The sequence below is a fragment of the Carassius carassius genome, chromosome 40 (genome assembly GCF_963082965.1).
Source record: "Carassius carassius chromosome 40, fCarCar2.1, whole genome shotgun sequence".
Taxonomy (NCBI): Eukaryota; Metazoa; Chordata; class Actinopteri; order Cypriniformes; family Cyprinidae; genus Carassius; species Carassius carassius.
The window spans coordinates 22769070-22787037 of record NC_081794.1 but is presented as its reverse complement, the minus strand read 5'-3'; the positions used below and the strand labels follow the sequence as shown (position 1 = coordinate 22787037).

The 17968-nt window shown below is 36.8% G+C and overlaps 1 protein-coding gene across 1 annotated transcript in view; it reads right to left on the bottom strand.

The window, feature by feature from the left end:
* Nucleotides 1-160: 160 nt before the first annotated feature.
* Nucleotides 161-17968, bottom strand: part of si:ch73-127m5.1 (neurotrypsin) — a 37501-nt gene continuing 19693 nt past the window's right edge. Inside the window, exons 7-14 of the mRNA XM_059532677.1 lie at nt 14480-14658; nt 12694-12835; nt 11998-12209; nt 5854-5995; nt 5418-5699; nt 4315-4437; nt 3191-3471; nt 161-2127 (exon numbers count right to left, since the gene is read on the bottom strand). Of these exons, the coding sequence (XP_059388660.1) occupies nt 1793-2127; nt 3191-3471; nt 4315-4437; nt 5418-5699; nt 5854-5995; nt 11998-12209; nt 12694-12835; nt 14480-14658 (1696 nt within the window). The 3' untranslated portion in view covers nt 161-1792. The remainder of the gene's footprint in view (nt 2128-3190; nt 3472-4314; nt 4438-5417; nt 5700-5853; nt 5996-11997; nt 12210-12693; nt 12836-14479; nt 14659-17968) is intronic.

Sequence of the window (17968 nt, the reverse complement as noted above, 5' to 3'; positions counted from 1 at the left end):
TACTGAAGTAGGCTGAATATATTTTTTTTAATTTTAAGAACGGGCTTTTATTTCAAATCTTGCAGTAAACTGAGTCAGTGTTTTAGGGAGCGATTCTTATTTTTGGCATCAATAGAGCAAAATCTTAGCCAATGGGATGTACCTAAGTCACGATTTAGAGTTTTTAAATGTCATAATAGTTTTGCCCCAGCCATTTATATTTTACACAACTAGAAATAGTTCGAGTCCAAATGTGCAATTATAAAAAAAAAACTTGATTTACAAATTTGAATGTATTTGAAGCACTTGCCTTTTACATTTTCTGCCATGCATCATCATCATCATCATCTGTTATGTCGCTTCCTATTTACATTTGCATATTGCCTTTCCTAATGACCAGTTTTAAAGAGCCCTCTTTACTAACATTTTTCTCTGCAGGCTAAATACTAAAATGTACCATTATTTGCATGAATATCACTGAAATTCTGTTGTGAAATTCTGATGAAGAAACAGTCAGAAGGGGTTTAAAATATGAAACGGACTGAATAATCTTTTCTAGATTCCTTCTGCACAGAACAGAACTGAGAAAAAAAAGAAAACAATATCGCCACCCACTGGATGAAAACACACAATTCACAGAACAAAGTACAGGAACAGTAAGAGATGCTACAAAATAAAATCTCGTCTGTCAAACAAAATATAGTCACTGTCCCAAACTTGTTATTTCTATGCATTAGAAATGAGAAACTCCTCAATTTCACCCCTTGCACAGACAAAACCCATTATCAATTGTTATACTGCATTTACATAAAGACACACATTGTATTGTAAATCACCATGACAAATAAGAGAAAAGTCACATTAGATTTTTCACTATTATGAATATAAAATGCCATTTATGCCCTAAAACTTCTACTAAGTCTGAGACAAAACAAAACAACATATTGAGTCATTTATCTTAAGAGGTGTGTGCATCAGTACTGATAGAGAGCAAACTTGGTAAACCAATGCATCAAATAACATGATTTACTGTACATGATTAAAAATCAAAACTTCTAACTGCATTAGATGTATGACACACAAAGAAGACACACGGCTTTAAAGATCACTTCGACTGTTGCTATCTAAAAAACCTAAGCGATTCATTTTACTTGGCTAATCCACAACACTAATAATGTTTCCTCGAAGATTAGAGGTGCAGTTCAAGCCTTCTGTTAAATAAGGATAGTAGAGGAATCCATTCCATTTTTTCCGCCACCACAGAATAAGGAATAAACCTGCTTTCGCAGAGCTTATGCTACCATTCTCTACCATGCAGAAGGCCTGGGCAGCTGCATCGAATGGCTTTTAAATACAATACATACTGTACATTGACATGCACTGCAGCCTCTGGACGGCACTACAAACATTTTAAATGCACAGTAGAATCACACTCTTTTAAAGAGCCAGTTCATCTGAAAATGAAAATCCTATCATCATTTATTCATCCTCATACGAGTTTAGAACTAAAAGATGACAGAAATGTAATTTTGAGGTGAACTGTCCATTTACCATCACACTGGTCATTGTATATTGTCCTACATGAATGAAACCTTCACAGATTCAGTCTGCGAGTATGGAAAGATCCTAATCTCTAAATGCTAAAGACATAAAATTGAATTGTACAGATAGAATACAGAGGAATTAAGATCCAGGGTGTTGAAAGCTTATAGCAGGTGTCAAAAACTTTTCAAGATCTTGATTTTCTGTCATAGAGTCTTGGTTCTCTGAAGCATGATGGGGAGGGTGGTTTTCAGAGAAAGTGGTTGGAGCTTCAGTGCTGGAGAGGGGCGGTGCTGTGCGTCACCTGTTCGATCCAGGGCAGGTAACGGCTGACCCGTGAATACACACCTGGGTAAGAGGGGTCACCGCAGCCGTGACCCCAGGAAATGACCCCTGTCAGTACCCAGCGCCCTGCCTCGCCCTGACACACTAGCGGACCCCCGCTGTCGCCCTGGCAGCTGTCAGCATGCTTTCTGAGGTCAGATGTCATACTGCCGGCACACAACATGTCGTGGCTAGTGAAACGCTCGCCGTAACGCTTCTTACATTGCCATGAGGGCAGAAGAGGAACCCAGGCCTGAAGAAGAGTGCTGGGATGCTCAGTGTCTGAAAAATAAGGGAAAAACAAAACGTGAAACAACATTTAAAGGGACAGCTGCTCAAAAATTTTATTTCAGTCCCAGTGTTGTTCCAAACCTATGATTTTATGTGGAACCTATATGATTTTTCTGTGGAACACAGAAGATATATATATAAAAAAAAAAAAGTTGAGTTTTTGGGAAAACTATCTCTATTATAACTTCAAAATGTAACTAATAAAATGTTAAAATGAAAAAAAAGAAAATCTTTAGATTAATATGGAATGAAATCTTCATATGTTTTTGAATGAAGTCTTTTATGCTTACCAAGGCTGCATAGATTTGGTCATAAACACAGTAAAACAGTAATGTTGTGAAATAATAATAAATAAATAAAAAATGTTAATAAATATAATATTTTGTAAAAAAATAAATGGCAAAGATGTATTTTCAGCAGCCTTTAATTCCAGTCTTAAGTGTCACATAATCATTTAGAAATAATTTTAATATTCAGATTTGGTGCTTAAGAAATGTTTCTTGATTCAGGATTCATATTTTCCAGGTTTCTTTAATGAATATAAATTCTAATTTACAGCTTAAATTTGAAATAAAAATCTTTTGTAACATTTGATCAGTTTAATGTGTCCTTGAAAAAATTATTAACGTCTTTTAAAAAAAAAAAAAAATCTTACTTGGCCTAAACCATCGAACAGTAGTTTATCACAGTTTCCATGAAAATATTATGCAGCAAAAACCATTTTTTAAAATGGAAAATAATAAGAAATATTTCTTGAGCTCCAAATCAGCATATTAGAATGATTTCTGAAGGATCATGTGACATTGAAGACTGAGAATTCAGCTTTGCCATCACAAAAACAAATTAAATGTAAAATATGTATTTAAACAGAACACAGGTCTTTTAAATTGTAATAATAAATGCAGCCTTGGAGAACATAAGAGACTTATTTTAAAAAACATTAAAACATCTTAAAGATTTAAAAAATTTGAATGATATTTTATATAAATTAACGTATATATATATTTAAAAAAAAATGTATTTCGTGTCATGCCAAAATTGTGCCCAACATTACCTGTCATTCCCCAGCCAGTGATGACACATGATGCCGGTCTCTTGCCCCACTTACTGCCAGGTGCAGGCAGACAGGCGGCATTAGTGTGAGGGTTAAAGGACACGCACTTCCCCTCGGAGCCCTTCAGTCGGACCAGAGCCACATCATGCTCCCAGCTCTCCGTTCGGTACTTCTTGTGCACTTCTATGCGCTCTGGAGAGAGCACACGTTCAAAATCATCCTGCTCCTTCGTGTGATAGTCCCCGAGCTTCACCACATACCGTGAAGCATCACTTCCAAACCTGTAGAATCAAGACATTCATTCATATTGCAGATGATGCACCACTATTTCAATCAATCCACTGCTAATTTAATTAAGTGTTACTTTAGTGTTGATTTACAGGAGCTGTCTCATGCTAATTATTCCAAAACTGAGCACGACTGCTGCTTCAATACAGAGCAATGATTTGTACACATAAATACATCACTAACGTTCAAAATTGTGAAGTCTCTTACACCCACTAAGGTTTTCTTTATAATATTTGATCAAAAATACAGAATACAGAAATTAGTAATATTGAGAAACATTTAAGCGATATCTATTTTAATATATTTTAAAATATAATACATCCCTATGATGAAATTTTCAGCATCACTCCAGTCTTCCGTGTCAATTGATCTTTCATAAATCATTCTAATATACTGATTTGGTGCTGAAGAAACATTTCTTATTATTAAACAGTCCTGACAGGACTTTTTAGAAATACCAAGCTTTTTTAAACATTATACGTCTATACTGACAACTTTGATCAATTGAATTTGGCTTTGATGAATAAAAGTATTAATTTATTTCAAAACAAATAAATTACTAACCCCAAACGTCTAAACACACAGTAATTAGTAGATAATTAAAGCTTCATAAAGTTTTCTAGTTTAAATTAAAAGTAAATGTATTTGTGCCAGATGGCATCTGGAAGGCATGTACACAATTCACAGTGCTTCTAAATTGGCCACTTTACATTTGTGCTGTCTGTAATTTCAGTTCAATCAAAATCAGTTAAAAATGATTATGAAGTCGGAGGTAGTTGAGGAGCCTATAGGTGTAGCAGCTAACAGCACTGGTGTCCAGCAGGTGTCTCTCTTACCGTTTGAAGCAGTGCGCTGCAGTGAGCAGCCAGCAGGAGTTTATGAGAGTGGCTCCACACAGAGGCTGATTCCCTTTAGATTGAGATCTGAGCCACAGGGACGCCTGCCAGGGCCACTCACCCCTGTGGGGTATACATATGCCCATAAACATACACATAGAGACACACACACAATGGATGAGGTGGAGAAAGAGAAAATAAGTTTATAATTGATGTGAAAGAAAAGAACAGTTTGATAAAACTGAGGGAAAAGTACAGTTTTAACACTGAATTTTAACAATCAAAGAACTTATGAATAATTCGTAAGTAAATCATGTACATTTTTAGATACTTATTATAAAATGTTTGCTTAATATTTAGAAACAACAGTCAAAGTAGGCTATTTCTAGATCTAAAGAAGTCTGTGGCACAATTTCAAAAGCTATTTAAACACTATCATAGAATTTATGGATATGGCATTTTTTTTACTTCTATTTTATTAGGTTTTCATAATTTGGTTGTTTTTATTATTTCTGTTAAATATTTCTATTTAGTGTTATATTTGGTACTTCAACTTATTCCAGTTTGTTGCCAAATCAACATTTCAAATTTTAGTTTTTCATATATTTTAATATTTATATTTCAACTTTATTTCAATTACCACAATCTATTTTTAATAGTTTTAGATTTGGTTTATAATAATAACACTGCTATGGCATGAGTTTGATGTGCGATCTGTTTAATTGACCAATGTGCACTGTGTTTTTTATTTTCTTGTAAACTAACGATATTTGGAGTATATTTTACAAGACAATACTATTTCAAAAAACTTGAAAAATGCAAAAATGTTTAATGTGTCACTTTCTGTTTATTTGTAATTATTTGTGAAATTTACTAGCGATTTCTGAGTGAAAGTATTTTTTTCAGAGTTGGGGGTATCTGGAAAGCTTTTCAAATTATTTATATTCTAATTATAATTACAGTCATTTTAATAAATTCACTGAGTTGAACTAGTATACCTCTTAAATTAAGCATGACCTTTACATTATATGCAATAAAATAAATGTCCACAACATGTGTTCAAGAACTGATTCAACAGCAGTAACATTTAGATGACTGCTAACCTGAGAGATTTATATCCTCCGACAATCCTCTTGCTGCGTCTCTCAGTGCCGGCTCTCAAACCGCAGGTGTGTGTGCCCACCACTGCTATGTCAGCCTCTGGCTCCGGCAAATAGTCACACGCTACACCTGCATCCTGTCCATGCTTACAAGCGTGGCTGTCTTGTCCTTTAGAAGGGCACTCTCCAAGAAACGACTCCTTCCCAGTGCACCTCACGTTGGTCAGATGGATGGTCCCCTTCCCTGCTCCGAAATAACCCATCGGTCGTGCTTTTGACACCCCACTGCCACAGAGAGTAAAAAAAACACATTCAAAGACTTTTCTTCTATTCATCTATCTGCATTCATCGTGCTAGAGAAATAATAAATCATATTCCACAGTACTAATGAGATGCTTTTGAGCTATTTTGAGTTAAAATGGCACAAACGGATCCGTACGTGAATCCGAGCTGTCTGCAGACGACGGCAGCATTGACATCATTCCAGCCATGATCACAGACGCTGCCCCACTCTCCGTTAAGAAACACCTCCACTCTGCCTTCTTTTCTATTGTCTCCACCTGCCAGTCGTACCAGAGGCCCTGAAACCACAGAAAAGCAAGCTAAATAGAGAACAGAGCTTGGAATTTGTCACTTGGAGTACTGTGCATGTTCAGAAATAAATGTAAACCTATAAATAAAAAATTAAGAAAGTTTTTCAGTAGTAATTTTCCTTATAAGCTAATTATAATGCAGGCAGTTACACAGAATGAACTGGAAGACATGAATGATTTAAGAAATTTGGTGTGTTTCAGACAAAAGAAGCACATCCTCCTCAGTCTTGTATAATGTATTATGAGTAAAAGAAACAGGCTCAGTTACTAGCAGTGTAGCTTAAACCACAACATGACATGTGAGCACATGCTTTTAACAGTCAGTGAAAAGGCTGAACCTCAAAATAACGTTTCTATTTTTAGAACGAACAGTAAGCATTTCATAGCATCAAATGAACATGAAATCAAAATAGACCTTTTATTATTTATATTCTTAATACACATTTATGATCTTATTGTACATAACTCATCAGTGCACGTTACAGAAATTTCATTTTCAGTTATCGCCTTGAATATCTGTTATTTTATAACCTCTCCCTCCGTTCAATCTCTAATATGTAACATCCCGTCTGTTACAATTCAAGCAACTCCTAATGGATAAAAGGCCTGCACTGCAATACTTTCATTTAATACTGCATTCTAATTCACTCAGAAATGTCGCATGATGAAAGTATACATGTCTTTTCATGTAATGTTAAAGTCAAATAAAAGGCACACATAAGTAACATAACGTGTTTGTCAGCACCAAAGAGTAAGGCATCATGTCAACAACCACACTAACCACAGATCTGCCACTTGTAAAAAAAAAAACCATCAACCTACTTTTGGGTTAGATGGGTTTGTAAAGCTTCTATCAGAGAGAAAATGAATTAGTCAACAGCTAAAAATGTAAATGTCATGGAACAAGATACATTTTGTAAATGAAAACTAATACTAACATGAAAATGATTGTTGAAAAAACAAACTGAAATAAAATAAAAATGTCAAAATAACTGAAAAACTCAAGTTAAACAAACATTACATGTATCAGACGCTTTTATCCAAAGCGAATTAAAGTGCATTCAGGCTATCAATTTTTACCTATCATGTGTTCCCGGGAAATTGAACCCCCAACCTTGCGCTTGATAGCACAATGCTCTACCAATTGAGCTACAGGAACACTATATAACAAACAGTTACTGAAAAAAATTAAATAATAATAATAAAAAAAATATATATATAAATAAACAATTGTTTTTGTAATAATTAGCTTCATTCTCACCCGGTGGCAGAAAGATATAGGCTATGAGCTCTGTCGCTGTTTAGGGTGCTGTTTAGCTGTTTAAGTAGTTTAAAGCAGAGTTTTTACTAAATCATAAGTATTTTATGAGTTTCACTATTATTATGATTTTTTTCTGAATGACCTATACCTAACCCCGCCCCTAAACCAACCTGTCACTGGGGTCTAGACAAATCGTACAAAATCGTACGAGTGAGGTCGTATGAATTCATACAATTTTGTACAAATTAGCAACCTTGTAAAATAACAAAACTGTCAGACAATTTTGCCATTATTGGTATCAATGTGCTCAGCATGACCCAAAGAATATATTGAGACCAGTTCTATTACAATAGCCCAATTTATTCAAACGTTATTAGCATTTTTGTCAATTACTTTTAAACTTGTATATAAACTCTGTGCATTACAGATCAAAAGTTATTAGCATAAACATGAGTGAAAGTGGTGGCGCTAAACAGTTTTAGTTAGAGTCTCCAAATTTGCTATTCTTAAAGGGGTCATATGATGCACATGTCTATGTCACTAAGTGAAAATATTTGTTCACGCAAAGAAAGAATGCATGGTTTCAGTAACCGCAGTTAGTGTTGAAGCAGCCATGTCAGGGAGACGCTGTGTGTATCTAGGCGAAAGCAAAAACACTTTATTTGGCCTTCCGATAGTAGATCCGTAATAATCTTTAGGATTACTTAACACATTATATGGATGTCCGTTTCGTGAACCTTGGAGAGGAGATAATTCTGACTTTGCTATGACAATCTGGCACTTCTGAATCAGCAACTGTATATTTCGTTATTAGTTTAAGTATTTGCTATTAAATGTTAAAATGCAGAGTTTTGCGCATTGCGTGTGTGTGTGAGAGAGAGAGAGTCAGCTGTCTTAACCATCCGTGGCTTGTGTACTGCAAACACCACGAGCTGAGCTTCATCACTGTGTCTGTCACGCGACTCTGTTCCTTGTCAGAAGGAAGGACTTTATAGAAAACAACACGTTTGAGAGAGGTGTTGAGAGAGGTTAGTGCATTCTATAACATTTACATATAATAATACATAATATATTTTATTCTTAGCTGACTAATTAATTTACTTTCTGATGAAAGTACAATCTTCATATTACTATTATAATTATTATTATTACATCTATCACAAGTATTATTATTCATTGCTGTCACTGTTGTTCAGGCAGTTAGTTAGACTTTAAACTTTGTAGATATTTGCCCTCTAAAGGAAATGGAAAACCATAAAGGAAATGGAAAAAGATCTGATCTGCACAAATCTGCCATTTGTAAAAAAAAAAAAAAAAAAAAGCCTCAACCTGTTTTTGTAGCCGATGGGTTTGTACAGCTTCTGTGTATTAGGTTCGGTTTTGTTTTTCTGTTCAACGTGCTGGGTTAAATGTGACAACAGACCACACAAGGAAGAAGCACAATTCATAACCGATTCATACGGGTGAGTAAAACATAAAAAAAAAACTACAAAAGCAAATTATGACCCTGGACCACAAAACCAGTCTTTAGTCACTGGGGTATATTTGTAGCAATAGCCAAAAAATACATTGCATGGGTCAAAATTATAGATTTTTCTTTTATACCAATATCATTAAGGGATATTAAGTAAATATTAAGTAAAGATGTTCCATGAAGATATTTTGTACTTTTCCTACTATAAATATATAAAAACTTCATTTTGATTAGTAATACGCATTTCTAGGAACCTCATTTGGACAACTTTAAAAGCGATTTTCTCTTTTTTTTTTTTGCACCCTCAGATTGTTTCTCACCAAATACTGTGCTTATTTATCCAGCTTGCAGATGATGTATAAAAAGACTCTTATGACTGGTTTTGTGGTCCATGGTCACAATTGTGAAAATCTATAATGATATAATATACTGTATTTTCACAGACTTCCATCACTAAAATGATGAATATTCCCTGCAAAAATGTCTACACTGTGCTAAACAGCACAGAGAAGGTGGCCATTGGCACCATCTGTCTGGTGATTGCACCTCTCAGTCTCCTGGTCAATGTGCTCGTTCTGGTTGTCATAGTATGCTCTAGGAACCTGCGGCGACATCCGTCGTACCTGTTTATGGGCAGCTTGGCATTGGCTGACACAATTGCTTGCTGCTGTTACACCATCAGCTTCCTGGATTTCCACCTTTTTAAACTGGATGACTCCTTTCACAAAACAGAGTATCTGCTTAAGCTGGGTGGCGTGACCATGGCTTTTACAGGATCGGTTGGAAGTCTGCTAGTGATGGCAGCTGACCGCTATCATGCCATTTACAAGGTTTCCACCTACAAGGTGCTGCTAACATGTAAAAGAGCCTTGGTGTGTATTGTGACATTATGGGTCGTGGCTGCCCTCATTTCCTTCCTTCCTCTGATGGGCTGGAGTTGTCAGACTTGTCAATCATGCTCCAAACTCTTTCCTTATGTGGATCGTTACTATCTAGCATTCTTTGCTAGTCTTGTGTTGGTGGTGATCATCCTCATACTGCTAGCCTATGCTCTGATTGTGTGGTTGGCCCACAAACATGAAGCCAACATGTCGGCTGAACATCCAGAGGGAGCACGCATGCGTTTGGACATTCATTTGGCAAAGACTTTTGGATGTGTTATGTTGATTCTGTTAGTGTGTTGGCTGCCTGTCCTTTCCTTCATGATGACAGATGTAGTTCTGACAGAGTTTTCAAAACCACAAAAAAGGGCATTTGCCTTCTGCAGTACACTATGTCTGCTGAACTCAGGAATCAACCCATTGCTATACACCCTGCGCTGTCGTGAGCTACGAGTAGCGCTTAAATCATTGTTAGATCGTTTGAGGAGATGCAAGGGTTGTAGTTCACCAGCTAGTAACTAAGGCCCTGTCCACACGCACAACACTGTATTTTCAAAACCACAGCTTTTTTCAATGCGGTTTGCCTGTTTGTCCACATGCAAACGCATCACCAGGAACATTTTTTTTTAACTGCCAGGGTGGATGGAGATTTTATTTATTTTTTAAACGGAAGGAAAAACTCTTGTTTATAAAAATACCCGTGTACGTTTGGACATGGCCTAATACTAATGTGTTTAATTTAACAACATCTGGCTAATGAACATAAGTGTTAGCTCCTCCTAGTGTTGGTTTCTAAACAACAACAGAGTTGTCAACACATTATCTGTTTTCAGTTATCATTTCTTACATTTTGATTAAATATTGAGAAAAATGTAATATAATGACCACTGTGTATTCTGCTTTCTGTGCATTTAATTTCTATCTGTAAAAAAGAGGTAACAAGGAAGCGTTCTGGGGATTGACAAATTCTGCATGATTTTATCATTTAATTATAATTTTTTTAATGAGTAAATGTTTACTTTGAAGCCTGTTTCTTATTAGTTAATTCATTAATTTTTGAGGTATACATTTACATTTTGAGACATATAAAGGTGATTATTGTGAGATATAAAATCTCAATTGCGATGTTTGTATTTATGATGTATAATAATGATGTTAAATAAAGATGTTTTTATGACAAATAAAGATTTTTCAAGTTTGTTTTTTCTATACCATTCACAAGTTTGGAGGTGGTAAGATTTTTAAATGTTTTTGAAAAGTCACATTTATTTGATCAAAAATACAGTAAAAACAGTAATATTATAAAATATTACAATTTAAAATAAAATGTTCTTTGGTAATATATTTTCAAATGTAATTTATTTCTGTGATTAAAAAAAATCTAATAATTAAGCAGCTATTGTGTCACATGATCAAGAAACATTTATTATTTTTATCAATGTTGAAAAAAGTTCTGCAGCTTAATATTTTTTGTGGAAACGGTGACACATTTTTTGCAGGATTCTTGATGAGTGTAAAGATCAAAACAATGGCATTTATTTGAAATCTTTTGTAACATTCTAAATATCTTAAATATCATTTTTGACCAATTTAATGTTACCCTGCTGAATGAAAGTATAGGTTTCTTTATAAATGTACTAAACCCAAACCTTTGATAGAAGGGTACTAGTGTAAAAAGTTGCATTTACAAGAAATACTCATAATTTTGATATGTAAAGTCTATTAAAGCAAAGTGACAATTAAAGTACCTTTTTATTTTTTTTCCATCAATGCCAGTAATGTACTTTATCATATAAAAAGTCATTTAAACAAAAAGCTAACTTTTTTAGATTTAATAAAATCATGAATTTTGACATGGTTTATCATCTTTCAACGCTTAGATGAACATTATTAGCAACTATAACTACACAGCCACACACATCTTGATGAATCTTGCCATTTGAACTTAAGATTTCAAACATACCTATTCAAACATACTCAAAATGTCACGGACTGGGAGCAAAAAGAGTAGTGATGTTATATGATAATGCAGTTTAGATTGAAATTGTGTTTGTTTAGGGGGGGTAAATCATGTTTCTCTAAAGTTACACCGTCAAATGTCAAAGGTAGCATTGTGGATGCCAAGGGCTACACAATTCTTTATTGAAATTCAAATGGAAGTTTTTATCAATAAAGGCAAGCGCTTGGGAAACAACAATGGCTGCGTTTATTCCTGGCCTCTGTCAACAAGTGACATTTAGATCCCCTATCAATTTTAGAAAGGGTAAAATCGCTGCACACAGAGAAGTCTATCAGCAAAATGAATCTGTGCCTCACACAAAGCCTTACTCACACACACTGACGCATATGTTGGTGTGTGTTGAAAATAACTTACCAGTACTTTCTGGAGCAAGTGGGACCTCATTGTTTTCTACCCTGTGGCAGCGTATTCCAACATCTTCGCTATGAGAGCAATCGTGTCGACCCCACACACTATGTTTACACTCCAGCAAAGAGCTCTCGCTCCCCTCACACTCCACATCGTCCAGCAGAATCAGCCCTGCTCCATCTCCAAACGCGCCAGCGGAGGCGACCTCCGCACCGCCCCTACATGGACACACACACACTCATGATAAATTCCAAATAACATAAAGCCACTTTAAATTCTCCCGCAAAATACTTAATGTATACATATAGATCCCATAGAGACACTCATACACCCCAACATTGGGCACTACTATTGTGTAGGACACTTCTATGTGAATTTAATTACTAAATCCCTGCAGCCAGTTGCAAAACAAACCCCTTTAAGTTCCTAATTCAAAGCACTAATGTACTGAAGGTTTGCATGTACAAAAACATGTAGGCTAAAGTTGATCTATTAACACAGTCTGCGGAGAACTGTAACTGTCACATGCACAAATCTTGTCAATTTTAGCAGACTGTTTTCTGAACTTTCTATTCATCAAAGAATCTTGATAAAAGTATCACCATTTTCACAAAAAATTCAAACTTTTCTGACATATTCTTCAGTTTTAAGTAATACATCTACTGTATATACACAACTACCGACAGGATGAAAGAATAGCACCTGAAACCCAGCTGTCTGCAGACCACCTGTGCATGCTGCTCCGTCCAGCTGTCATCACACACCGTGCCCCAGTCCCCGGAGTGATATACTTCCAGACGACCTTCCCATGGGTTATCACCATCTACCAGTCTCACCACGCCATCTGAATGCATATGCAAACACAAACGATATACACACATTTTCTCTCACAGTTTCTCTATTGCCAATGGAAGTAATAACTGAAACAAAGTATTATGTTATCCTGAAGGGCTTTATTTTTCCATAAAACCTACTTGCTGTAAATCATAAACAAAATTATAAACACTTTTGTTTTGCCCTCATTTTTCATGAGCTGAACTCAAAGATCTAAGACTTTTTCTATGTACACAAAAGGCCTATTTCTCTCAAATATTGTTCACAAATTTGTCTAAATCTGTGTCAGTGAGCACTTCTCCTTTGCCGAGATAATCCATCCACCTCACAGGTGTGGCATATCAAGATGCTGATTAGACAGCATGATTATTGCACAGGTGTACCTTAGGCACACAGTGCAACGCATTTCCTTCATATAGAGTTGATCAGGTTGTTGATTGTGGCCTGTGGAATGTTGGTCCACTCCTCTTCAATGGCTGTGCGAAGTTGCTGGATATTGGCAGGAACTGGAACACTCTGTCGTATATGCTGATCCCAAACATGCTCAATGGATGACATGTCCGGTGAGTATGCTGGCCATTCAAGAACTGGGATGTTTTCAGCTTCCAGGAATTGAGTACAGATCCATGCAACATGGGGCCATGCATTTACAAGCTGCAACATGAGGTGATAGTCGTGGATGAATGGCACAACAATCGGTCTCAGGATCTCATCACAGTATCTCTGTGCATTCAAAATGCCATCAATAAAACGCACCTGCATTCGTTATCCATAACATAGGCCTGCCAATTCCATAACCCGACCGCCAATGAGACCCTGATGAGGATGACGAGCATGCAGATGAGCTTCCCGGAGACAGTTTCTGACAGTTTGTGCAGAAATTCTTTGGTGATGCAAACCGATTGTTGCAGCAGCTGTCCGGGTGGCTAGTCTCGGACCATCTTGGAGGTAAAGATATTGGATGAGGAGGTCCTGGACTGGTGTGGTTACACGAGGTCTGCGGTTGTGAGGCCGGTTGGATGTACTGCAAAATTCTCTTAAACGCCTTTGGAGATGGCTTATGGTAGAGAAATTAATATTCAGTTAACAGGCAACAGCTCTGGTGGACATTCCTGCAGTCAGCATGCCAACTGCACACTCCCTCAAAACTTGCAACATCTGTGGCATTGTGCTGTGTGATAAAACTGCACATTTTAGAGTGGCCTTTTACGGTGGCCAGCCTAAAGCACACCTGTGCAATAAACATGCGATTATTGTCTAATCAGCATCTTGATATGCCACACCTGTGAGGTGGATGGATTATCTCTGCAAAAGAAGAAGTGCTCAGTAACACAGATTTAGACAGATTTGTGAACAGTATTTGAGAGAAACAGGCCTTTTGTGTACATAGAAAAAGTCTTAGATCTTTTAGTTCAGCTCATGAAAAATGGGGGCAAAAACAAAAGTGTTGCATTTATAATTCTGTTCAGTGCACATGTCTACTTACCAGATAAATAATAAGTGGACATGAAATACTGATTATAGTCTAAAAAATTTTTTGTGAGAACAAAGAGACCAAGGAGTGATACATAATGCAGAAAACTGTTAGATTCAGGTATTCCAAAGAACTGAGGCTGTAATGTTTGTATGTGTGTGTCTGTGTATAGAATGAGACCTGTATAGGGATTGCATGACACCCCAGCATCTTCCATATGGTCACAGTTGTGTTGTTCCCATCCACTGTGACGGCACTCATCCAGAGATAGCTCATTGCCTGTGCACTGTACTGCATCCAATTGGATCGCCCCACTGCCCTGCCCGAAATGAGCCCATGACCAGGCTTTAGGGATGCCCCTGGACACACACAAAGACATACAGTATATACAGTCAGAGGAGATATAAGTGCCCTGTAAAGTGGACCTTTGTCATGTTAAGTTCGATTGAAATCCAAAGAGAGCAAACATGTTCAGTCCGAAGGGTACTGCAACAACATAGGGGATAAGGGAACACCAATAATTCACAGGAAACGGAGAGAAATTTACCCACCAGTCATTGCACATCACCCTGGAACCACAAGAAGCTTTAACAAAATAAATGCAGTGAAATCCCAACTCATTTCTTAATTAGTTTAATTAGTCAAGATTATTGAGCTTAGTCATTTTGTCAAGTGAAGTGAATTTCAACAGGTACCTATATATGCTCAGAGAGTAGGGAACAGTTTGTAGTGACACAGTCAATTAGAAACTATATTGTTTGAGTTTGGCTTGCAACATTTCCTGATCCTATTCTGCATCATTTCCTGCTCTATCTCTGTTGTCTGTATTGTGACTTTTTTTTTAAACTTTTTTTTTTAACTTTTTTTTTTACTTAGTATGAAATCAGTGTATTTTAAACATATAACTTTTTTTTTTTTTACTAGCAACTAGACCCTTTTCCATCTGACTGACTATTATTAATTTATCATTGCCTCTCATTAGGGAAGTCGTGGCCTAGTGGTTAGAGAGTTTGACTCCTAACCCTAGGGTTGTGGGTTTGAATCTCGGGCTGGCAATACCATGACTTAGGTGCCCTTGAGCAAGGCATCAAACCCGCAACTGCTCCCCGGGCACCGCAGCATAAATGGCTGCCCACTGCTCCGGGTGTGTGTTCACAGTGTGTGTGTGTTCACTGCTCTGTGTGTGCACTTTGGATGGGTTAAATGCAGAGCACGAATTCTGAGTATGGGTCGCCATACATGGATGAATGTCACGTCACTATAATTAAAAAAACCACATCTTGACCCCTGGTGATCTAGTTACTTACAGACAATTACAAATCTACCTTTTGGGTCAAAGAAACTAGAAAAGGTAGGCAGGAGACACACATATACATGTATTACTGACTACAAAGGAAAAAAGGAACAAACAACACTTTAAATACAATAATAAACTAGGGTAACTAACGGGACACACCTGAACCAAATGATTAATCAAACGAGAGGGAGAAATTGGATCAGAGAGAGCACATGGGAGTGCAACAAAACAGATCGATTTTCCTGACTTATCGCCCCTCTCCCAGAAAGCGCGTCCTTGCGCCATAGAAACAAAAAAGGGAGGAACGGGTGGGACCATGGGAGGTGCCTCGGGAGGAGTACAGACACCCGGGTCTGGCTGTGCTCTGGATTAGGGATAGACACTCTCCAGACACTGGATGATCGCTTCCCTCCAGTCCAGTGGTGTCTTAGTCCCTCAGTGGTGGTTATTTGCCCCAAACCAGAACAGTGAGTTCAGTGTAGCATCGTCAAACGACTTTACAACGGCAAGCTGGCTGAACTCAACCGCATACTCCAAGAGGGGAAGGTCCTTAATGGCTAGAGAAATGAACATCGGGGTGAGGGGGATCCATGAGGAAAACATGGGAAACAAAAAAAAAAAACAGAAATCAAACGGAGGGAAAACACGCACATTTTTTGTTAAATCTAAATCGAATTCTAAGTCCAGTACCAGTACTAAGTCGGTACCAGGTTTTTATAAGTACCGGTGGTACCGAGTACCCGGTCTTGATGCGCTATCCGAAAGGGGCACAGATGTGCTCTCTTCATAAAAGCACTGTGACATGGTGACATCAAAAGGAGGAAACACAGCAAAAAAAAAACAAGATAATTTAAGTACAGACACCGAGATCAAATGAAAGAGTTCAAGCAGGTAAGTTTCATTTTAATTTTTAATATTTAAAGCATTTCCCATTCATTTATTTATTTGTGGCGGCCTACCACAGTATCAAAACTGACCACTGCAAATATTTTTTCTAGGAATAAACATGAGCACTGCACGTGTCAAAGTCAAAACCCGGTGTGGGTGTTTTTATATCACTGTATTTTTGAAGGAAACTACCCGGCCTTCTTAAAAGTATGGATGTTATTTTTATGTCATCTTGACTGTAATGCCTGAGCAGCGTTTGTGACCGCAGTGCTTTGATTACAGATGTTACTGGGGAAACCTCTATCTCTCCAGCTCTACAAGAGCCTCCTGCTGGCAAAGAAGGAATCTGCATATATGCAAAAAGTCTCTTGGAAACACTGCTTCTGTTATGAATATTATTCAATATTTTTATTTGAAGGTCATATTGAAATTAACGCAGTTATTAAAGTATTTGATCGTTAGCATAAGCGCAGCTAACACTAATATAATGAGCATTAGAATTAAGTTTCTTTATTAACTATTTAATGCTCCTATCATTTTTATTAGGGTAAAAAAAACAGGAGGACATGATATTTACTATTTTTACACACCAGAGGCTTTTAAATGAATTGTGAATCTAATATGTGTGTGTTAGAAAATGTACAAATGGTTAACATTGTTTGTGTCATATCAGTCAGAAAAGCAGTTCTGGGCTTTTTTATTTATTTTTTAGCTAACTTAGATATTATTCTTAGCTAATTAGCTCTAGAAGGTTAACAAAACCTTTACAATTAAATATGCACACAGTTTGGAATAACTGAAAGTACAGCATGTTTTTGTGTTGTGCTTTGGTACCGAAATTGGTACAGAGAACAGTAGATTTTCACTGGTATTGATACCGAATACTGAAATGCACGCTTAATAAACAAACTCCAGCTGATCCAAAATGCAGCAGCTAGAGTTCTTACTAAAACCAGGAAGTATGACCATTTTAGCCCAATTCTGTCAACACTGTACTGGCACCATATTAAACATTGTATAGATTTCAAAATCTTGCTAATTACTTATAAAGCCCTGAATGTTTTAGCACCTCAGTACTTGAGCAAGCTCTTATCATATTATAATCCTCCACGTTCGCTGCACTCCCAAAACTCTGGCAATTTGATAATACCTAGAATATCAAAATCAACTGTGGGCGGCAGATCGTTTTCCTATTTAGTGCCTAAACTCTGGAATAATCCACCTAACACTGTTCAGGAGGCAGACACACTCTGTCAGTTTAAATCTAGATTAAAGACCCATCTCTTTAACCTGTCTTACACATAACACACTTACACATTTCTATTATTCAAATCCATTAAAGTATTGTTAGGTTGCATTAATTAGGTCAACCGGATATGCAAACATTTCCCATAACACCCAATGTACTTGTTACATCATAAGAAGAATGTTGCCTCTGGTTTGCTTAGTTGGGGGAACCTTAATTTCCAACGATACTGTCGACT